Source organism: Euwallacea fornicatus, chromosome 3 (assembly GCF_040115645.1).
Source record: "Euwallacea fornicatus isolate EFF26 chromosome 3, ASM4011564v1, whole genome shotgun sequence".
Taxonomy (NCBI): Eukaryota; Metazoa; Arthropoda; class Insecta; order Coleoptera; family Curculionidae; genus Euwallacea; species Euwallacea fornicatus.
Genome location: NC_089543.1, coordinates 3770567 through 3794476, shown reverse-complemented (window position 1 = coordinate 3794476; position 23910 = coordinate 3770567). Strand labels below are relative to the sequence as shown.

Genomic DNA, 23910 nt, shown 5'->3' with positions numbered 1-23910 from the left:
TGGTTATATGTTTTGTTAAATTTTCCTTTAAAGGCATTTCCATAAAAGAGGAAGCTCATTAAACGAGAGATATCCATGCATACATGAAAACATAAATTGCAAGTTTATAAGCGTTCTTTGTCCTTGATATTAAGTAGATTTGACTATTGTTTGATTTTCGTTTTTGGATATATGCCCACAATAACAATTTTATAGAACATATCATAATAACTAGAACACAAAGGCCTTGTGCAGATTTGTCGAAACTGGAATACCCAGAATTTTCTAGATTACCAAGAAACGTTTTTTAAGCTCATAATAGTTACTCTATTTGAACAGCTAGACATCATATCATATCACCTGCATTAAAAAAAATGAATTCATTTTAAATTTTGGAGTTTTCAATAACATCTCTGAGCAATAAAAAAAACGAAATCTCAATTTTATAGCAGAAACCTTTGGAGATTATTCAATGAATTTTTTCTATAGGTTACCTATGATGGTCAAGACATCATAACGCGCGCACTCTCTTTATTTAATTGAAAAATTTAGTGGCTGGGGTATGAGTGCTCTTTCTCACATCCTCGGTAAACCTAAACGCTGCTTAGGTTGTTTTGCTTAACAAAAAAAAACAGTTAAACTTTAAATAAAATAAAAACCGATAATTAAATAAAATGTAAATACAACTGCTATCTGCAAAAATATTACTCGATGAGAGAGACAGATGGATACCAAAGTAAATGTACATATACCTTAAATACATTCCTATAGTTGCCGCTTTAATAGCTTCCAATTGTTGTGTAATGAACCAAGAGAAGATTGGAATAACGTTTGTTGCTTAGTTAAGTCACACTCTCTATGGAGACTCATACTTTCCCCTGATATAAGAACACTTAAATAAATTTAAAAAAACTATTAAAAATATCGACATCACCGCCCTTAAAGTAAACTTTTTTACTGTTTCGTTATCACTTTTTGACCTTGATTAATGAAGAAGAAAAACTTAGTGAGAATTTTTTTTCGATGTGCGGGCATAAAAAAGGCGCATAAAAGACATCTGGTATCATTCGAAAGGTTATTTTCCAGTTTCAGCTGCAGCTACTCACTCTGCCTGTTTGCAGAACGAATTTTACTTTATTTCGCTTAATTTGCCAAAATTTAACTTTTACCAAACTTAACTTCATCAATTTCAGTTCAAGTGTCACCTACTGTTCAAGTTCAAAAATAAATCATAATTACCGCGCAGTGGTGGCAATTATGATTTATTTCGTTGATTCTCTTTTCCTACTGCTTAAAGAACTTTAATGGGACAGACTTTAATGTAATTTCTCGTCCGAGCGTAAGCGATTTTTAAATTTTATGCTAAAGATATAATAATAACCTAGCCAACATTTTATTCATTATTGCGTCATGTTACCTACTGCGCTTATTCCTGACGATTTTTGACGCTTCGGGATAGGTCTTCAAGCCTGTATGCGCATGCACGGTTTAGGTTAAGGTGCCGCGAGTATGTAGGAGACTGCGGATAAAATAAAACAGATAAGATTCGTTCTTCTTTATTGAAATCGAGATTAACTTTTATTGTCGCTGTCATACGATTAAAAACAAACATATAAAGTAAAACTTGAAGCCAAAAAGTTCGAGTACTTATATTGTCAATTTTGAGTCACTTTTAAGAATATCACATATATCAATGGAAGTATTACTCAAAGTAATTTTAAACAATAATTACAACAGTTTCATAGACAACATCAACAAATTCCTCTCGGATATTTGTACTATAAGGTACAATAGTGCTGATTTTGTTCATTCCTATATTCATCAGATAAATACTGACATGCGCAAAACAATTAATTGACTAGAAACAATTCGATAGCTAGCTTATGCCATCCCTGGTATAGGCGGATCTTCCTCTTGTGGTTTATTCCGGGACACATGCTCGTCCCAAAACTGAAGTAGTTCAATTACAGCACTATGTCCAAACGTCAAGGCTTCTTCCAAGGGAGTTTTTCCCCACCGATCTCTGACATCATAGAGAACATGACACTGTTTCAGGAGGAATTCTACGCAGTTCACATGTCCTTCAGCAGCGGCCAAATGTAAGGCAGTTCTTCCGTCATAGTCTGGAAGGCTCATGTCCATTCCATTCAGCATGTGCCTAGGAAATAAATATATGCATATATTAGCACTACGAAGAGTTATTAGGGTATGCTTTGTACTATTAGCAAGTACGTGTCGACTTAGCATAAGACTAAGAGTAATTATTATTATACAATAGAGTTGATATTATAATTTCCTGTTTTTGCTTTAGGAAATGCAAGGGATGACTTATTGGACATAGGTACACAGGCGTGTCTAAGTGCAAGTGTCATGGGAATACGATTCGAATCCAATAAATATGTTTCACATAGAACATGTGCATTTCCAAAAATATATAGGTGGTTCTGTGTGCTATATATTGTATAGAGTCCCAAATTGTTTGCCTGTGCAGGATAGATATCTCAGAGGGATGTGGTTTCGATGTGATTCGATGCTGCTACTTTTTTATAAATGGTAGAACCAGATATTGGATGGTTTTGATTATACAAGCCGATTATATTATAACAAAAAAAAGGTTATAAAAATGATTTTGTGGTACAGAATTCAATATGGTCACTCATTTTATGAACGATTTAGCCATAAAAGAAATCGATTTTTTCAAAGCGTTTGACGAAACAATTCTAAGCATCGAATAACACACCTGTGTTGAAAAGGTTTAGTTTTTGTTCTTTTATCCTAACTTGACATCAAATGAAGAATACAAAATGCAAAGATAAAATAAGTTAAAAATAGATAAGCATTATTTAAGAAAATTGTGAAATAATCAAAATAACATCCATTGTGTTACTGTAAAGCTGAACAAAAAGTGGTTAATAAAGATATTTATTTCATGATTCTGTAATAAACGTTGCTCGGTGATATTTTAGCATCATTTTATGCCAACTAATCTGTTGATTAACAACCTGAACTAACGATTTTTTCTTCGAGGTAATGGTGATGTTGCCTCCAAATACATTATCAATCAAAATCCTAATTAAATGTCCATCTTACAGTATCAAATTATATTAGTCATAAAGTTCTCAATACCTTCTAAGACCAGGCAAATCTCCCGCGGCGGCTGAAAATAGCAAATTTACTATATTTAAGCCCTTAGTTTCGAATTTGTGTTTTCTAGGATCCAATTTATTAGTTTCATGTCTTAGATTGTCATAACGATGAAAATTGAATTTCTTCACTAATTCCTGAAATAAAAGTATAGAAACAACAATGAAGTTTGCAAGAACACTGTATTCTGGCACCTCACAAAACTGCACCCCCCTGCAGCTATTTCCTAAAGAGTCCAAGGGAGGCGACCACAAGCATATGCCCATAACGTTAGGAATTACCACAAGAAGGGCTCCACTTACACCAGACTTAGTTGGAAGTCCTACCTGTTTTTGATAAAAAGAACATAATAAAAAACTGGAAGATCAATGCTGGATCCAATAAATTACTATAACTGTACAGTTTTGATTGAAATAAATATATTCGATTAAAAAACCTAAATGGTTTGTGAATATATTAATGTTTAACGGTTTTCCAGCAGTTTTTTTACCTTGAATGCAAACTGCCCGGAATAGTCGTACATTCCGCAACTATGCATTAACGAAAGGACATCCCTCACGCTTTCAGGTTTTAAAACTTTTTCTTCTGAAAGAGGGCAAATTCCACCGTTAGCCAAAGTAGATCCTATTACCGACAACTGGTCACATGTTGTCTCTAAAGAGCAGCACTAAAATGTATTGAAATTTCCCTTGAAAGCAGCAAAAAGTAACTATTTACAAACTTTCATCATTCTTGCAATTGTTTGAATTTTTATTTTAATTGGTTTATTAGAAAATTTTTCTTTCTTACAAAATTTAATACAGTAATCTATTGCCCCCTCCTTGAAACACGAAAAGGGGCCCCTACCTGAAAGTAAAAATCCATGCACTCCTTTAATTTGCAGTGTTCCGGAAAACACTTGTGTTCTCGCATGTAAAATCCTAAAGCATAATTTCGATCTGCACACTCTCGTTCCGATAGGAAAACAGCGTTATTAAATCCCAAGTCTTCATTTCCTGCCAAACGCTGTTCGAAACAAATTTCAATTTTATAATAGAGAAATTGGAAATGTAGATATTATACATTTTTAAAGACCAATTATGATAGAATATGATATAACTTGCGAGGCATAAAAAGTATTCCAATCAATCTGAAATAATTCAATTCATACACTCGAACAAATTATGCTCACTATTTAAGTCTTCTTTCGAGAAAGTACTGTAAAGTGGATAACTTCTTACGATGGAACGATTGATGCATAAAATTATCTCCTAATAATTAAAAATTAAAACCGAAACTATCCGGAAAAAGTGCCACTTCACGGTTTAAATCTTAATGAACTTTTCGCCACAAGTTCAAGCTAATCCTCTTTCCTTGTTACAAGTTACAAAGCTGCCTTACAATTTCCAGTCATTATTTTCCTATTACGAAATAATATTTCCGCATTAATGATGCACTGCTAAACGAGCACTCCAATATTACAGCGGTTCTAATCTAAAACTCCGAACACCGCTTACCTACCTCGAAATAATTCATAGTAAAATCGAACTTTTCCGCTAAACTCATTTCAGGCCCGACTATAGTTTTTAGAAGAGCGCATACTATGATAGCACCAGCATTTATCATAGGATTATGAGGCTTTTCTACAAAAGTCAAAACTTACTCTGTATCCGGACATATTTTTCTCGTAACTTACTGTTATGATCTAAAATAAGTTCATTAAAGTTCCTCCCACTAGGTTCTTGGCCTACATAACCATGTACCACATCAGAACCTAATAAATCCAGGGCTATTCCATATGTCAAAGGTTTGCTGCAGGATTGAATTGTGAAAGGTATCGCAACGTCTCCAACAGAAAATCTTTGCCCGTCAATTGTACAAATGCTGACCCCCCAATAGTTAGGGCTCATTCGTTTAAGTTGAGGTATATATGCTGCGACCTAAAAATTGCTTTTCCATTACGTTTTTGTGGATATCTAAATGTTAATACTTTTCCATTGGTATTGTCTTTGCATTTCCAGTAAATCTCCTCGATGTCTTTGCAGAAATCATGAAATTCTGGAATAATGAACTGTCTGCGGAACGCTCGAGAAATCAATCCGATATTCGGGGTTATTATACTAGAAGAAAAGATACGGTGTTTGACCACGAAAACTAGTTGCAATTATTTGTGAATAACGGGATACTGTTAGGTTATTAATAAACTGTTTCAAGTAGTTTTTTGGTGGAAGAACAGTTTCGGGAATGCGAGAGGTCAAGAATCATAAATAAAATTTGCTGGTTACCTTCAAACATCAATTTCGGATAGTTGAAACGATTCAAAATCCAATCATCATCTCAAGTTACTACTGTAATATATTCAATAACTCTTTATTTCGTCTGAAATTCCGTTTTTAAGTTCTTGTTGAAACAACCATCAAGGACGAGGAAGAAATCAGGAAGTGTCAAATCGAGAGAATTGGCTGGCCATGTAATTTAATTCTTTGCGCCTGCACAACTTGAATAGCTACCTTATCGTTTATGAAATTTTTAACAAAAATACGTTAATTTATCGCAAAATTTCTGTATGAATAATATAATTGTAAATATAGGTGCATACCAATGTTTCGTTACAACCGCGAAACAAAATAAAAAATCCATAGCTCCCTGCCAAAATTATGTGATATTACCAGATGCCTAACTCAGTCATTGTTGTACAATATTCCATTATTTTGCCGTATTCATAGAGGAAATAGATAAACGGTGAGAAGAAACAATTAGATACCAACATCCCGTGGGTTAATGATGTAAAACAATGATGGAACATTCCCAAAAATAACGCGATAAATCATTTTTTTATTTGGATTTTAGTGAATTCCAAAAATTGAAATACAATCAGTGTCCCACAAACAATAAAAACAGGGAAACAATTAAATAACGGATAATCATTGTAACCCACATACTGCTGCCTGCCTGAGTATAAAATAAATGAAGAATTAAACCAATTGGTCCTTTTTGATATAAATTAAAAAATCAAACCATAATTGTCTCAACAGAATCAGCAACCTTCTACTTCTCCAAAATAATAAAGTTCTAAATTCGGTAATGCCCAGAAAGAGATTGCGTTATTTTATAGTATACACTTTAAAACCAACACCGATCAATCCATAACAATCTTCACAATAAGGAATTAGACATATATCACTGTTCAATCAAAATACACGAGGCATTTGTTCAAATCTATCCTTTTATATATATTGTTTTCTTCAGTATTATTGAACTGAATGAATAACGTTAAAATCATTTTACGGTAGCATGTTTCTTATTGCGTTTCCGCTCTGTGCCTCTCTAACATCATTGATAAGATTGTGGCTGTTTTGTAATAGACTTTGCGCTAGTTCATTTCGTTATATTTACCTCTTAAAGTCATTCATATTTAACTTCTGCGTATCGATTGAATAACCTTCGGTAGATCCTTTGGACATCATTTTCAATATATCCACCATCTCTTTTAACCTGGGGTCAGTTTTCCTAAGTCCTGTAGCGCGTAGCGCCTAAAACCCACGTTGTATAACACACGTTCGCTTAAGTTTAGACTGCTTACTTACATTGAGAAACTTCCCGATTGACAGAAGGCCTGTTTCTTCGTTTTTGAACATTTCGAATAATACTTCATCTGTGCGTAAGTTGTCTCCCCTATAAATTTAAAGAAAGAGCGTGTGATACCATGAAAGAAGGTGTATTTGAAATAAAGGAAAACTTACAAACATAAGTAATTTGTGTCGTGGATAAATGAGTAGCTGCGTCTGTAATGTTCGAAAAAAAAAAGAAATAAATAAAAGAGAGAGAGAGAGAGAGAGATCCAAAGAACATAGGGCCTTCCATTTACCTTTGCCTGTAATTCTCAGGTTGGATCTGTTCCTAAAAAAGCATTGTTAGCGTGTTAGGTGATTAGGGATGGGGAGGGGTGGTTCTATACAACTTACAAATTCGAAATCGTTGTCTTTAGAGCTGAAACTAAAATACCGGGCATGTTTAATTAATACCAGGGCTTTTGCTGGCTCGGAATTTTTGAAAATCGTGTTCAAAAAGCGTCTAGCAACAATGCATTTCATTTTGCCGGTAATCGATTTATTTCGGGATCGCTTAAATGCTACCACGCCGACGCAATATCACAAGCACGAGATTCACTAGTTAGAGTTTTCGCCTATATATTAGACTCATTCACTTTATCTGCAATTTAATAAGTTTAATGAAACCTATTTTGCACAAACTTAATTAATTACGTCGTTTTCTACTATGAACCTTAAAACTTTAGGAAGTTTTTTTATTTGAGGAAATTGCACTTTTCAGCTACTATACAAACGATGCCGGCAAGTTATATCTTTTCATAGTTTAATATTTTTGAACGAGCGTACTCACAGCGTCCCTATACCCGCTATAAATAGACACTCATTGCTTAATAATACTAAAATTATTAACTAATAACGGCCAATCAATTGTAATGGGAAATATTTTGCATTTAAAAAGCTAAGAGTTGGAACTTACACAGTTTTGCATGTGACAAAATACACGAAAAACGATTAAAACAGTAAGCTAAGTTTCCTTAGGAAAGCGGCGCAGAACATAGCGGCCGTAATATGACGTCTACGTTTGACTGACTTATGGTTTATAATGGTCGCTATATTACTGCACCGTTTTCCCAGGAAATCCGAACTTTATGCCCCATTTTACTTGCTGATGATACGTTTGCGACTTGGCGTTGTGAATGCAGTCACCTATCACAAGTGTAAAAACAAACTCTGTTAAGCTCATACTTCGCGTTCTTAATTTTTCAGTTAAGAGCTTTAGGGATAATTAAAATCGAAGAAAGTATTTGTTTTAGCCATAAATTATAACTTCCAGTTTTGTTTATCGCTTTTGTTACCCACCCTCTCACTACGCCTATGAATAAACCTTTGACCAACTTAAAAATTGTACTTTGTTAATTAACTAAGATTGGTAATTAATTAAAAAACACATTTTTTTCTTTTTAATCTTCGTTCAAGAACCGAGAAATGGACAAAAAAACTTGGACTAGGAAATATTCATCTTTTTTTGCTCCACTGAGGTTTCACTGAACTTGACATAGATAAGAATCTAAGATTATGTGGTTGACCAAATTAGTAGTGTGGTTAATCAATCTGGTACCGCTGATTCGATTGCGCAAATTTTATCTTTTCAAGCGGAAGGAAAAATTGTAAACGTGTGCTGGGTGCATAGGCTCCGTAGGAAATTTCTGTCCAGATATTAGAAGACGTAAATCATAAAATTCCTGTTAGAAAGATGCATTACAACGAAGTAGTAGATAGCTATGATACATATATCAACGATGCAATGTCTTTTTTAAAAAGTCTTAAATTCCATTTTATGGTATAAACGTTTCATTTATACCCGTTCTGTGTACGTTTTTAAGGCCTTCCGCAACGTTGTCGGAATAGTATTGGGAGTATTTTCCTTAGTTAATAAAAAATAGATACGTTTTTATTAATAAATAAAATATTAATTTATTAACCAAATTTTGAAACACAATCCAAAGAAATTTACTACTACTCGGTGACATCTCCCTTTTATATCTCAAATTACCATTTTTTCCCTTTCTCTTTCCAGTTTTAAAGAGGTACCCCAGTCCAAAAGGAGATTCCCTGATATTTGGCCATGTTACGGCAGCGGTAGCAGTAACCTCATTCGACAGTGCTTCACCCCTAGATGGCTCTGTCAGTGTATCCATCAATATCCTACCATCAACCCTAATGCTATAAAACTCAAAACTTATGAACTCTAAATCTGCGACATATACATGAGGAACCCTTAAATTTTCCAGACTTGATGTATTTCTTCTCCTTACTTCCAGAAAGCCTATTTCCAAAAATCTGAAGTTATAGCTTTAATAAGTATTTATAAGGTCCCACTTTTTTATTATAATTTTAAACCACATTGCAACCATTTGGGTTCTATAAATGAGAAACATATCACAACAATATATGATGGCAACATTTATAAGTTTTTGTGTGATAAATTGCAATTTTAAAGGCGAGTGGTGAAAGACACACACACACACACACACATACACACAGGGCACAGTACACGAATTAAGCTGATCCAAAACCTTTTTGGCCTGATTTAATTGCCTGCGGAGGAATTTGTTTACAGGAACGAGCAAATCGCTTTCAATTTAATCGAAAATGGTTGGTCAAGTTATGCACATATGTGCATTCTAGTGCCCTATTACGCCTTAGTTGCCTACGTCAATAACTGTAAAATTCGAATTGCCTTTTGGTTTTATTTCAACTACGGTTCTCTATATGCTAAGGCTAATTTTACTAGAAAATATTCATTTGGTGGAACTTCTATAAGTTGGGTATTACCCCCAATTACAGCATTTTGATACTAGATTTTTTTTTGACTTATTACTTTATTAATTATTCTTAATGCGATTTTCCAGTATTTGACTCTGCCTATTTTAAACTTCTTTCAAACAGAAAATCTGATATTCGGTCTTATTAACACTAAAACCTAAAATGCCGCAAAATTAACCAAACTCTGTAGGAGTACATAAGACTCACTCTACCTAGAAACTTTCATAAAATTCCTCCAACTTGACTATCGAAAACTAATTTATTAGAAGATAGCCAAAAGCAAGTTGTGGTCGAGAGGGCAAACTACTAGAGTACCGAAATGATATAACATCCAAATTCGATCATCTCAGAGGTCAATATTAATTATTGCAAACGGTGCTTTATTAGCAGCGAACGTTAATTAATTAAATTTCAATTTGTTGTGGAGACGGATAATTTTAATTACTCCCCATAAATCTATTACAGACAGCAATCCTTCGATTATTCCAGTGATAACTGTAAACAATTTTCATATAAAAGTTTCGTTCTTACGAATTTTTTTTGTTTCATCGACAAGCTTGGGTCGTGCCGCCGGTGTCGTTTAAACGGTGCTGCTGGATGTCGTCAAATGCGGATTATCTTCAGATATTTTCGGGAGTTTTACGGAAATTCGGGAAGACTATAATGGGGCAGCAAAACGCCAGGTGTGTATTTATGTATATATTGACACATTAATACACAAGTGCACATGCATAAGGTATTAAAATAGATTTTAGGTAATACTTTGGTAAAAAGGTCCTTAAGAACTAATAGCTGTATATACATTATGAGAACATCAGCGAGCGTTTGTACTCGAATCCTCTATGAAATAAAAAATAAATTACTATTTTACTGAAATGTATGGAAGGATTTTATTGTCGTTGAAGCATGCTATTGATATTGTGATGGCTATCCGTATTGTGATATGTTGTCTTACAACTGCCTTATATATTTGACTTACAAATTTGATTACCAAAATACATTAAATGTTGGCTATGCCAAGGACTTAAACGAAATATCACAATCATTACACACTACCAGCAAGTATAATCCAATAATAGCTATAACAATATTCTTGAACAATAAATAAATGTAGCAGCGATTTCAACTAAACTCAGACAATAGTGTCCTAACAGGTTATCAGGAAAACATCCTGTAGTAAATATTAATGCACTTATTAACAAAAATTGCGTATTATATTGTACCTATAAGAGACAGCTCAACAAGCCACCTCAGTCAGTTTTAAAGCTTTCCATTAAAATTGGAGCATAGGATTTACATATTGCACCTAGCAAGTATTTGGCAAGACCTTCTACCCGTCTGCAATTCATTTACTAAGACAAAAGACCTGCAGCTAACTACTCGACAATTCCAAAATGAATTTCAACGAGTTACATAGGCGTTTCGTTATCTAAAGCGACGGCTCCTTGGACTGTATAAGCCGGAGGCCCGTTATTCAAAAAAGTCATATGCCTCATGCTATTCCTAGCAGCAGTACCTCTCTTCTGAGGCACTTGAGGAGTAGCATGACTGTGATAATATTGCTTTGGAGGCGAGTAGTTAGCTCTGGCGCCGTGAAAGTTTGAATAGCTCGATCTAACCGAAGCCGGTCTATTATTGTAAAGTTCATCGAAATCTTCATTCAATGAGGTAGTAGATTGTTGGTACGACGGGTTAGTGTGCCCTTGCCAGCTCTGAGCATTAATTGAGCTTGTCGAGTTCACGTAGTAATTCGGCAACGGTGACTCAACCGGAGATTGGCTAGTAGTACTTTCGTACGCTTGGCACTTCTGCTGCTGATCCAGCAACTTTGTGACTGGATTCTGAGATCTTCTGGAACTCCTTGTGGAAGACCTAGGATGAGCTTGTCTTCTACTATTGGTACTGTGCCTTCCCGAAGAACCTCTCTGCATTACACTGCGTCTTTTGACTCTTCGGGGGGTCATCGGCTTTGGCGATGACGGGGTATGCTCTAGTTCGTTATCACTGTCATGTCTGTTATCCAGTTGAGAGCTGAATTCGATCGAATACAGTGACATGCGCTGCTTTGAGCTCTTGCGCGCTGATTTATGTGATGCTGTTAAAAATTGAGGGAACTTGTTTTTAATTACGTTGCTAGAGCTATAGAGCAAGCCCTGGTTTCATTTTATAGTATTGTCCTTTTAGACTTATTAAAAATATGCGTTATCTTTAAAAAGAATAGAAATAAGTGGGCATGAACGTAAATTACACACCAATGAAGGTTTACAAATTTTATATCCAAAATATGCAAAAAAGGTTCTTTATGAATAGGAACAACGCAAATTTTTCTTTATTTCCATTTCCGACATGTGTCAAATGAAAAAACTTCGTTTAGGCCCGATTATAAATTTCAGGCTTAAACTATTGCTGCAAAATTAACTTCAATTTTGACATCACGTTGGTAGTTAACATTAGCAGGACACAAGTGAACTAAAGCTTAAACCCTGTACAATCTATCCCTCAATGTCACAATTTTTTATTTTAGTTGGTTCCCAACTATGTAGTTTTAACAGGAAATAACATTTGCCCAATAAATCAGCAATTTTACTCGCAGAAATTATTTTTTTAGTACGAGTGAAAAGTGTTATTTTGTGAATAACTTTGCGTAAGTGAATGTTTAGTTTTTTGCCTTAACAAATTTTTAACCTCCAAAGACCAAGGCTCACTCTGAACGAAACATCACAATATACTTGAACATAGTATCACAACTGACATTTTAATAATAACAGTTAAAAAGGCGTATATACATTATTAGTATAAATACACAAACTACAAGATTTGAACTATTAGTCATGCAAAGCGAACACTTATATTAGTCACTACATCACACAGAAATCCTGCACCAAGACACCGTTCAAGACTGACAAAAGCAAAATGAATTCAGGAACAAATACCAATCCATGTAACTGACACAACACTAACTTCAAACAAACATGGCACTACGACACAAAATTAGTCAGAAATGTTATCAGAATAATAGGCGGTAAGGCACAGGGATTTAGGTCTAATTTGTTTCGATTTAGTAGTAGCGAGGGCGTCAAAAGAGTTGCTCCGCCTTACAGGGACTCTAACAGCATCAGCATAAACTCGATTAATCTTTTTTCGTCGCATAAAATCACGATTATTAGGATAATTTAAATCAGTAAACTCGGATTTTTTGGATTTGTGCAAGAATCTGTTTGAATCATGCAAATTGCCATTGCAGCTCACATACATCGGGTGTAATAGATAATTATCAGGCCCATCTGCTTTCTCGAAATTAACTGAAAAACAAACATGGGAAAATAGGAGTTTTGACCAGCAAAAGTTTACGATTTAAGTAGCAAAGGATGAGATAGGGGAAATAGTGAAACAATGAAGTCAAAATGCGTCAAGAATCTAGTTTTACAGTGCATTCCCATTCACCACTTACCATATAGTTTGAGGATCAAATCCACCAATGAAATCAACTGCAAGCATATTTATACTATAGCTATAGTGTTTTTTTTTTTTTTTGAAAACGTTAAAGTGTTTACTGCAAAAATCACTACTAATGGTAACCATCAATAACAAATTGATTTAGCTCCGGGTCAAAATTTCTTAAATAGGAACTACTTGTTTGTTTATTTACAGGAAAACCATTTTCTTGCTATGTGAGGAAGTTAAATGATTAGGAAGTTAGTAAAAATGAAGTCTCTACTACTTTGATCATGTGTAAATTACAGGGAATAATCTAGGGATACCTACATGTGTCATCTTCCTCCAAAAATGTCTTGCTCAAGCAGGCTCCAATGATGCAATTGATAATCTACATAGAAAGAGAAATATTAACTCTGAATTATAATAATTTTGCTGCAATTGCTGCAGAACAATAATTTCTTTAACTTACCGCTAAGACACCTTGCAATACTGAATGAAATATTTCCACATACATATAATCAAGCAAACATCCATCATACTTTGGTTCCTCCACATTTAAAACTCTACAACCCGGTCCATTCTTCTTCCACCAACTGTCACTGGTGTGGTCCAATTTCAGCACTTTATTAGTCTGAAAAAGATGTTTTTATACTGGTTAAATTGGTACATGGGTGATTGTACTATTGCTGAGTAATTGGGTGTTCACTATCAGTGTTATTGATCAATTTCTTTAATGAAAGTGACATTTAAAAAAATTGTATTCATTTTTAATGTCCCTATTATTGACTCAAGTTAAAATTTAAAGATTTTGATTTATCCAATAATATGGTTTTAATTAATAAGAAAGAGCAATTTCAATTAAGATAAATTGCTGTATGTTACATTCACTAATACTTAAATGATAAATACCTATGTAAAACCATAAAAACTTTTCATAAATAAGGATCCTTGTCAGTTTAAAATAGATAAATTAAGATAAATAAATGGTAATTACTATGAATCACACTTTCGGGCTGCAATTTTACATTGCATATGTAACAAAAAGATATGTATGTTCACTTACTTCATGGTCAAGTCCTGCTACATTTAGGTACAGACATATAAGAAAAACATTCCATCCTATCCAAAACAAATGCCAAAGAAGGTACTGCAAGTGGTTAAAATAAGAATATGGACAAAGCTTTGACAAATAACTTACAGCAATTACATATTTTGGCCTATATTGATACGCCCCAAAGAAGCCAAAAATGAGAAAAATAATCTCGAAGAAGTTTGCTAGTATTGGTATCCACAAAAAACCCAAGAAGTCGAATACTTGTCTTTCAACCACAGTTAACTAAAATGGGCATTTTTATCTGTTATTTAACGTTTTTTAAGGTCAATACTTACAATTTGAAGTATACATAGAGTGAGAAATAAGTGTCTTCTGGTACAAAATCCCATGACATAAGGCTGTAACTAATCCCTTGCAACATCCAATACATTTAGTATTTTTAGCTGTAGGCCCATTTTACAACTATCTTCCCACCACACTAGATTTCCACTAAAGAAGTCTGGTAGTCGTTTCCTTTATTTTTTCACTGAGAAATACACTTTTCAATCCCTTCAGAGCTTTGCAGTGCTTTATTTGTTCACTTTTAAATGCCAGCTTTGTGTACTTTTTTTTCGATGACCAAGAAGGAAAATTATCAAGGATTCATGTCACATCTGTCAACAAACTGGTGACTTTTAATACCATGGAGATTAGAGTCTAAATATTTACTACTTTGTTCATTACTTTGGACTCGAAAGAGAGACAACCATAATCAGAACACTTGATAATGAATTAGAATGGCTGCTTCAATTTTAGCAGGTGATAACTTCACAGGTATAACAATAGAGGGAGCAGGTAGGTGTACATAAAGGAAATAACATGAAATTACATACTAAGTAAGCAATGAGAAATTTATAAAGATTTAAAAGAGAGTGAGAGATTTAAAATTTTTTTTAGCATATTTGAATTTTCCGAAAAATTACGATATTTTCATTAAAATTGAATTTGTATTCAGGACTAATTTTAAAACCACTGTCTAATATAGTCGACTAGGAAAACACTCTTATTCCGCATATTTTCTTAGATATAAAGAACGTTTTTAAGACAGCCCGCGGTCACAGAAAACTTCAACATTATAACTTTTATTTTACTTAGCTACTATCATTTAGGGACTTATCCTACTCTATATGGGCGCTCACTGTTATGGGTAAATAGAAAGTGCCCTGTAAACCCCTTTATTAATAGAGTTGACTCTTTATCTGACTATTAAATATATGTGTACCTCATGAAATTTCAATAAGATATCCGAAAAATGGTAGGGGACCAGGCATAAACTTAATTTCTTGTACAACGCGTCTCGTTTGTCACCTATGTATGTATTCTCCTTTAACGTTCACATAAACTTTTCGCCTGTTAAAATATTATACCAATATTTTGGAACGCCCTGTACAAATAAACTATATAATTCTAAAGAGAATATACTCTAGGCCAGAATGCGCATCTACGTGACCTAGATATAACTGGTGATAACGAATTAGTTCATAATAGGCATTCTTATTCCTGTTATTTATCTTGGTTAAACATAGTTATCAATTCTTCATACCAAATAAAATACTTATGCCTTTATCATCAATACATTCTGTGTTTCACTCTAAGTTTAATTTCGCGGATCACGTAAACGTAATTTTGATCCTACAAGTGAGCATGTACTTAAACCGTTTTAACCGTAAAAAGGACATTATGAAATAATTTAAGAGTATATATGTGTGTCGGAATAAAAATAGGAAAATTCTCCATAGTTAATAAATGTTAATTTATTAACAAAATATATAAAGACGGACTAACTAATTTACTATTCGAGTATATCGCTACCCTTTTATATGTCGACTCCGCCTTTTCTCCCTTTTCCTCTCCTTTTTAATTCTCGAGTGGCATCCTAGTGCAAAAGGAAAGTCCCCGCTACTTGGTGATTTAATAGCACCAGTAGTAGCAACCTTGTTAGGCAGTGCTTCGCCTCTAGGTGGCTCTATCAGTCATTAACTTATTACTAACTCTAATACCACAATACTAAAAAACTATTCTAAAAACCACGATATTAAAATTAAAATATTAAAAACCACAACATCTGCAATATATACAAATTTACGTAAAGAGACAATGAGGAACCTAAATAGATGTGTGAAAATGCACATAAAAATCACACAAAAAACTTCGTCTTTAAAAATTAAAAAGACTAAATATACGAGGGAACAATATAAAGCATAGTCATAATAAAAGTAAAATGTTCATATCTACATAAATTGTTATGAAGGGTAAGTTAGTGCAAAGCTTGTAAAACTACGAGTTCCAAGAACGAAGCAGATATAACAAGCGATATTACGTTGTTTGGCAGTGAAATAGAGATTTATTAGGAAACTATTAATTGGCAAATTGTAGTCGTGTTAATTTTATAATAAATACTGTTTACATTGCAAGTGTGTTTAATGGACTTATTAACACCCTGAAATCGCAAAAGAACTATAAATATACCCAAGTTAATAAGTCATTAAGGGTCGTTACCACATTAAGATAAATTTTCCAATTCGTAAATAACTTGAAACCCTGAGATTTTATAGGCTTTTCACTATTCGCTCCATCTATTTTCTATCCATATAGGCACCAAATAGGGGTAGAAAGTAGTATGAGGATTTTGCTCCCACGCAGCAGTGCTTGCAGAATGTGCTCTCTTTTATTCCCAAGAAACATCTGAGATTACCCACTATTCATTATGGTAGTCGTGATACCTTGGATGAGTTCGAGACGGGAAGATCTTCTTGGCTCGCCCACATCCAAGTGATTGTATCCGATTTACTTTAGTTCTTTCCTTTCCTCCGGCTACTGAGGAACCATCATCAATCCTTCATAATTCTTCAGTATCTATGTCAAGACTAATTGTTGTCCGATCGCGACTGAATTTTGCCCTGTGTTCGGTTATCACTATTATTTATTCTTCACACACCTTATGGCAAGCCACAGCTTCCATTTCTTGATCTTGAATGGAAGTTCCTGCAAACTCAACATTGCGTTGAGCGTCGTTCCCGATACGGTCCTGATTCCTATCCATCAGTTCTTCAAGTTAAAGAATTGTGTTTGAACCATTTTCTGATTACTCGACAATCAAAAGGGGTGTGTCATTCACCCAATACCAGCAAAAACGTGTTCACCAAGTGGTGAGTAAATATAGTAAAATTGGAAAATGACGTTCATTATCTGAATATCAAGAAGTATGTGTATAAGGATCTATGTTATTTATATATCTTATATCTATTACGATGTGGTTGTTCAAAGATATAGATAAATACTGCGTATTATTTGAAGTGGCAGTAAGTATCTTGCCTTGTATGTGATGCAACCGATAACTTTATTTGGTCAATTGTGCTGCACTTTAGTTCGGGCTTTAAGGAGAAGATATCTTGAGGTGTGAGCTACGAGATAGCAGGTATATTTATATATGAAAATATTAAGTATTGAATGATTTTCTAAGTTTACTACTAGTAGCGTGTGGGTGCGGATGTATAATTGCTGCGTCTTTAGATTATATAGATCAGAAACATATTTTCAATTTTTTTTTAAAGAAACTGAAGTGTTTCATAGCATGATTTTACCTAATAACCACTTTTACCTTTGATTAGTTCCAACAACTGTAGCATATATTTGCCACCACCCGCTGATGGAAAAATGTCTTTTTCACTTAAGAAAATCATATTTTTTCTTGGGTTTGTTGACTTAGTGTTAAGGTTATCTAAATGTTAAATTCATGTGGAGGAGTCAAAAGGCTATCATACCTGCAATTTCTTTAATAATTTCGAGTGCAGTTGCTCAAGCGGCATAATAAGAAATTGGTCAGAGTTCTTACAAAGGCGGGAATTTATTTTGGCCTCCGTGTATCTTCTGATAAGGAACATGCTGTTAAAAAATAAATCCAAGAATATTTATCGTGCATTATATTATCTCTAAGTACCTATTTAGACATTGAAATATTTGGTTGAAACTTCTTTCGTTCAAATACGTTCACCAAGTTTATGACTGTTTGCACAAACTTGTTGATTCTCAAGTTAAACGTATTGTTCGAATTTCATTTGTAAGATAACTTTAATGTTTTTATTAAAAATGAATGGAACAGTTTTAAAATAAATAACATTCGTCTCACTGTAGGGTCGGGTGCACGTGATGCTAAAATAGCTCTAAGGTACTTCATTTATCTAAACAAAAATGTGTGCGTAGGACTTTAAATCGGTTACGTGATAGTTTAAACAATACCCTCTCAGTATGTATAATAACCCAGAAAAAATAAATATCAAGTAAGTATGAATTATTTTGCAAACAATCATGTCTGACCAAACTGTATCTTCCAGCGGCAACAATCGCAACAACAACTATGGTACCGCTAGCAGCAGAACCACCATTTCCAGTATTACATCCCCCAAAAAGGTGATATATTGCGTTCATGGGAAACCAAGCGATGGATGCTGTACAGTAATGGAAGGAGAAGTCATCAACATGGAGGCCGAAACTGATGATATTGCCTCCATTACCAAAGAGAATTCAGACACTACAGAATTGGGTGAGTATCTCACTTGATGACTGAATTTGAAGATGGAGATGGAGAACTTGAAGAAAATGGAGAATTGGTAATTTATTAACTTGAAAGTTACGTACGTTTGTGCGCTGTTTAAGTATGATCTAAATGAAGCTGATGATTGCATAAGTGGGGGATATCATTTTTGGATAAGAGGAACTGCAATATACATATATATATATTTAATTTACATTTTATGGGACTTCGACATACAAATTTATTTAAAATTTCATAGGCACGTACGTTTATTTGTGTTCAGGTCTAGTAGATTTTTCTAATTTTCATAATTATTTTGAATAGAGTTACTAAAAGTATGATTTCTGTCCCGTCATATGTTTGCTTATCTCGTTTGGTTTTTGTATCAAATATCTACGAAAATTCTATTCAAAATCCGTCTGAGCAACTGCCGAAGGCTTAGGAAAAAGTCCAGGGCTTTTTTAAATCACCCTGTGTTCTGGAAATTAAGCGATTCCAGATATATATTTATAGGAATTTTTGTGTTATTTTGTCCCAGAATCTTAATTTAAATTAAATGGAATAATATCAAACAATGCTTAAAACAGAAATGCATTGTCATGGATCTTTTCATCTGTTTTTGCTACACTATAATCCCCCTATTCCCAATATAACTCTTATCATATTTAGTGTTACATTTTATTGATAAGGCTTTTTTGTATAGCACCTTGGTATCCATGATGAAGCAAATTATATGATTGTGTCCACACCCAATACATAATTTTAAATGCCTAATGACTAATTAAAAGACAATTTAAAACACGTAGATTGATATCTATTAAGTTTAAATGGAATAAACATTTATACGTTTAGTGAGTAGGATGCAATATATGCTATTTATTGTGAGTAGGCATATTAAAGTCTACAGAACAATCATGATAATTGTTCTTGACTCACGCACTTGACCTGTAAATCAAATCCGTGTGTCGTGTGCTATTAGTTTTATCACAGAATGGTTTTTTCTAATCTAAAAATAAATACCTTAGATAGGGTTTATCCTAACAGGGTACCAGGTTTACAAATAATAAGTGATCATTAAAAAAACCTCGTTTAAAGTGATGAATGGTAAACGTAGTGCGTTGATTAAACGATTTACTATTTACTAACAAACATATTACTAATAGTTGAATGAATCCCTGACATGCCCGTGATATTTCAACATCTACTTGAGGTTTTTTAATGATATTCCTTTACTAGCTATAAATAAATTTCTTTTTTAGTGCGAGGAGGTGAAAATTTTCAAAAGCCACCCGGCCGCGTGGTGTCTCTTATTTAACCTGATGGTGACAGCCGGGTAGTGTGGGATTCGAGATATCCTACCTATTCACTAAAACCACTCCCTCTCTTCTCCGTGGCTCCGGAACCACCTTGTCAGGTATATTACCAGGCACACACCAATACACACACTCATCCGTTTCTGCTTGATCTGGCCTTCCTTTTCCTTTCGTTCATCGCCACTTTTCTTCTTCTGATGTCCTCCACCATCACTTTAAACTTCCTCCACTTCTCCTCACTCTCAGTTAGCTCTCTGCCGATCATATCCTGTTCCAGCCTCAATCCTCTCTCCCTCGCTGTCTCTCCCACTTCGCACATTCTCACAAAGTATGCTCCGGCATGTTCTACACGCTCTCCTGGCAGAATCAACACACACTTTCATCCTCCACTCTTATCCTGCCTAGATATCTTCCAAATATACCGTCTTTCGCAGACATTTGCGTCAGTGCATATTTGAACTGAGTCTACTTTCCGTTGTACCACCTCCCCAAATTCGGCAAAAGCACCTTGGTCCGTCCGTCTCCCACATTCGCTATCACTTACTCGTCAGATTCTCTCTAACCTCATTGATCTCCTCCTGTCGTCTTTCCTATATGTGCCTCCTCTCTTCCACTCTCAACTTGCCCGGCAGTATTTTGTCCAACACCAAAACTGTGTTCCCCACCACCGTCTTATACACACTGGTTACTCTGATTTTTAGCAGTCAATTCACTCCCTCCAGCACCGCCTCATACTGGTTATATTTCAGCGTCTCCTCAACATCTTTAGTACCAGCATTTTCTTGCTTGAAATCCTATATTTAATTCTAACCTGAATTGACTGGAACATTTTTTTGTCTTGAGGAAAAACTTCTAAATACACAGGGCCTGGTACTCTGGCGACAGTATTGCGTGGTATTCTTCGAGGCGCGGACCTCCTAAAACCCACGAATTTCCTTTTCCTGCAGTCTGCCACATGCCGTGCTGTGTGTTTAGGGGATAAAATGTTAGTGTCGATGGGCTTGGGGATTCAGATGTTAATAGTTTTTAGGCCTGAGGTCATTATCTTTCCTCAATTGCAGTTCATGCCCTCCTTTTTCTGAACCAACACAGAAATAGCATAATTACAGCGGTTCCATCCTAACATCTTGTTGATGAAAAATGTTGGAGTGAAGTGATCTACGCATTCTTATAGCATGTCCTGTTGCGCTTGTAAAACGGGGATTGGAAAATGAAGAGTTCTGGGGAACCAATGACGCCGCAGATTTAGCAATCCTGCCCCATTTTCCTTATTCCGTGTCTGTATCTATTAATACTGCCATGTCCGCTGGGCGCCTAAATTAGATTAATGTTAAAGCACGTATATTTGTACAATGTCCATCTAGGTCAAGGATCAGTCATTTGGTCCACTGCCGTATGTTCGCCAGTCATGCCCATCGGGTTTGCCATTTCTGGATGCGCCTTCGCCTGGCTTCCTACTTATCATCCTCTGTGACCCGAGGGAGAGCAAACTTACCTTAACTAACCTACTAGTACCAATGGCAGAAAGGCTAGTACGGCACCAGCTAAATTTTTATTATTTACTGGAAGGTAGCGAAAAATTTGGAACGGCCCTGATCTCAGATCGTCTTTACTATACAGAAAAAGAGTTTTCTCTGCGGAAGTTTAAATTTTTATAATTTTTTTTTTTCGTTCCTCCCAGACTTTATGAGACATATATCTCGAACTTCGAACGCGAACTCTTGAAATTACAACTCCAAAGTAAGTTGTTGCATTAAGTAGTTTTAAGTCAGTGACTGTCGATATCAATAACAGCCTATATTGCTCATAGTGAGTGAGGAGGTTACACATTCCTCTATTTTACTTTCTTTAATGAATGCTCAAAATAGATTTATATTCTCTTCTAGTTAACAAACACTGCCACCTGGCAGATCTTCCCGAAGTGGACAAGAGGGCAAGGAAAAAACTCATTATTGCCAGCATACTATGCGTCATATTTATGATAGCAGAAATCGTTGGTAAGCATTTTTAGGGGCGAAGAGGCATATCACACTAATTAATATCAAAAGTGGTGATCTGTATGAACGAGCACGTCCTGGACTTTGTTATTATGGTATTACCAAATTTCATGCTGAAATGAAACGTGAATTCATATGACCTACTTAACTTAATTAATTCTCAATCATTTTCAGGTGGCTATATCTCAAACAGCTTGGCAATAGCCTCGGATGCAGCTCACTTACTAACAGATTTCGCAAGTTTCATGATTTCCTTATTCTCTCTGTACATGGCCAATAGGCCCAAAACGAAGAAAATGTCATTCGGGTGGTACCGGGCGGAAGTTATCGGAGCCTTAACTTCGGTACTACTCATCTGGGTGGTTACTGGAATTCTGGTTTATATGGCCGTCCAAAGGTTGATCTATAGAGACTTTGAAATCGATGCTGTTATCATGTTAATCACCTCCGGAGTCGGCGTTGGCGTTAACATTATGTGAGCGCAAAAATCCGATAATTTTTTAAAACTTTAATTTAATCTAATTTAATTCAAATTTAATTTGGTTTCTTTGGCTTATAATTTTAGCATGGGATTGTCCCTTCACCAGCACACCCATAGCCATGGCGGTCACGAGGATGTACGTGATAAAGGCAAGAAGCAGAATATTAACGTCAGGGCTGCTTTTATCCACGTTATTGGAGATTTTCTGCAGAGCTTTGGAGTCTTGGTTGCAGCTATTGTGATTTACTTCAAGGTACATTATAAGTACATATGAGGGACGCAAATTGGTACCAGAAATTACGCTTATCAAGAATTTATTGAAATACAATATTCAACATTTCCAATGTCGGTGCAGCTATTCGTTTTACAATAATTATTATTCTTGACATAAATTTAACAACATTTTGCCTGCAAGACAACAAAACTTTTCCTTTTTCCAGCCAGAATGGGTGTTAGTAGATCCAATAATGACCTTCGTATTCTCAATATTCGTAATGATGACCACGTTTGCCATTCTCAAAGACACCCTAATGGTCCTCATGGAGGCCCTTCCGAAAGGAATAAATTTCGAGGAAGTTATGAATATTATGATGAATATTGAGGGCGTGGAAAGGGTCCACAACTTGAGAATATGGGCCCTGAGTTTGGACAAAGTAGCCATGTCTGCTCATATTGCAATTAGTAAGTTGGATGTGTATCGTTTGTATCCATGTGTGCAATTATTTGGCTGTAGATGCGGAGACTAACCCCCAGAATGTTTTAATGACGGCAACCAAGAACATCCACGACAAATTCAATTTCTTTGAGATGACTCTGCAAATTGAGGAATTCAAAGAATTTATGGAAGATTGTGTTCAATGTCAGAATCCTTAGGCTCCGTTAATTTATTTCAGTCACTGGATACCTTTCCGCAAATTGGGCTGGTTTGTTGCGAGCGAGTTCCCAAATGCAAGAGAATTATCGTTCACTTCTTTAATGAATTTGAATGATTCTTTTATTAAAATGTATTTAAGAAAATTTATTGTGTTTCTTTTAAATTGTCACCAAGAGATTTATATTTTTTCATAAATATATACCTCTGAGAGGCGTGTTGGCAATATACGAGGCTCTTTCACTCGAAAGCTGTCTTATTCATAAATGAACCTTGTACATACACGTAGACTTAAGATGAGTTAAATTAAATAAAGAAATATTAGTAAGGTTGGGGGCACTTCAAATGTGAAAACCAGTTGCTGATTACGTTATTCCTTACGCAAATTCGTCGCGAGCCATCAGATCCGTCACCACTTATCGCAAACTCGTCACGAATTATCTCATGCCCCTCACCAGTTCTCTCAGATCCCTCACCAACCATTCCAGCTCCGTTACCAATTATTTGAGACTCCTCACCAGTTATCTCAGACCCGTCACTGGTTATTTCAGCCCAAATGGAGATCTAAGATAAGGTATGTCAACTCAAACAAGTCTTATTTAAGAGTGCTGACACTTTTAAATCAAATTTCTTTTTCCTTCTAGAAATTACTATTCATTTTAAACATCCAAGGCTAGAGCGTTAACACAACGAAGAACCGATCA

General features: G+C 35.0%; 3 protein-coding genes across 8 annotated transcripts; 1 reads left to right on the top strand and 2 right to left on the bottom strand.

Moving 5' to 3' along the window:
• Positions 1-1519: 1519 nt before the first annotated feature.
• Positions 1520-14630, bottom strand: GLS (Glutaminase). 4 transcript variants are annotated; one of them, XM_066302024.1, is made up of 16 exons: positions 14307-14630; positions 14116-14253; positions 13981-14064; positions 13387-13548; positions 13245-13305; positions 12931-12967; positions 6690-6777; positions 6499-6635; positions 5093-5222; positions 4799-5042; positions 4624-4745; positions 3970-4128; positions 3614-3790; positions 3318-3449; positions 3106-3260; positions 1520-2137 (listed from the first exon to the last, which is right to left on the bottom strand). In XM_066302024.1, exons 1-16 carry the CDS (start codon positions 14358-14360, stop codon positions 1861-1863), a joined length of 2157 nt encoding a protein of 718 aa, XP_066158121.1. In that variant the 5' UTR covers positions 14361-14630; the 3' UTR covers positions 1520-1860. The 4 variants fall into 4 exon arrangements, with proteins under 4 accessions (XP_066158121.1, XP_066158122.1, XP_066158124.1 ...); XM_066302025.1 differs by lacking the exons at positions 12931-12967; positions 13245-13305; positions 13387-13548; ... (1 more) ...; positions 14116-14253; positions 14307-14630 and adding exons at positions 6846-6887; positions 6971-7002; positions 7068-7314; positions 7368-7541; XM_066302027.1 differs by lacking the exons at positions 12931-12967; positions 13245-13305; positions 13387-13548; ... (1 more) ...; positions 14116-14253; positions 14307-14630 and adding exons at positions 6971-7002; positions 7068-7314; positions 7368-7543.
• On the top strand, positions 10012-23352 carry ZnT35C (Zinc transporter 35C). Of its 3 annotated transcripts, none has more exons than XM_066302036.1 (7): positions 10012-10162; positions 18345-18553; positions 21744-21854; positions 22029-22329; positions 22420-22588; positions 22776-23016; positions 23069-23352. In XM_066302036.1, exons 1-7 carry the CDS (start codon positions 10077-10079, stop codon positions 23206-23208), a joined length of 1257 nt encoding a protein of 418 aa, XP_066158133.1. In that variant the 5' UTR covers positions 10012-10076; the 3' UTR covers positions 23209-23352. The 3 variants fall into 3 exon arrangements, with proteins under 3 accessions (XP_066158133.1, XP_066158135.1, XP_066158134.1); XM_066302038.1 differs by lacking the exon at positions 10012-10162 and adding an exon at positions 17320-17428; XM_066302037.1 differs by lacking the exon at positions 10012-10162 and adding an exon at positions 17948-18290.
• On the bottom strand, positions 10166-12475 carry LOC136350403 (uncharacterized). The gene has a single exon (XM_066302044.1). The coding sequence runs from the start codon at positions 11534-11536 to the stop codon at positions 10889-10891; it is 648 nt and encodes a 215-aa protein (XP_066158141.1). The 5' UTR covers positions 11537-12475; the 3' UTR covers positions 10166-10888.
• Positions 23353-23910: the final 558 nt, after the last annotated feature.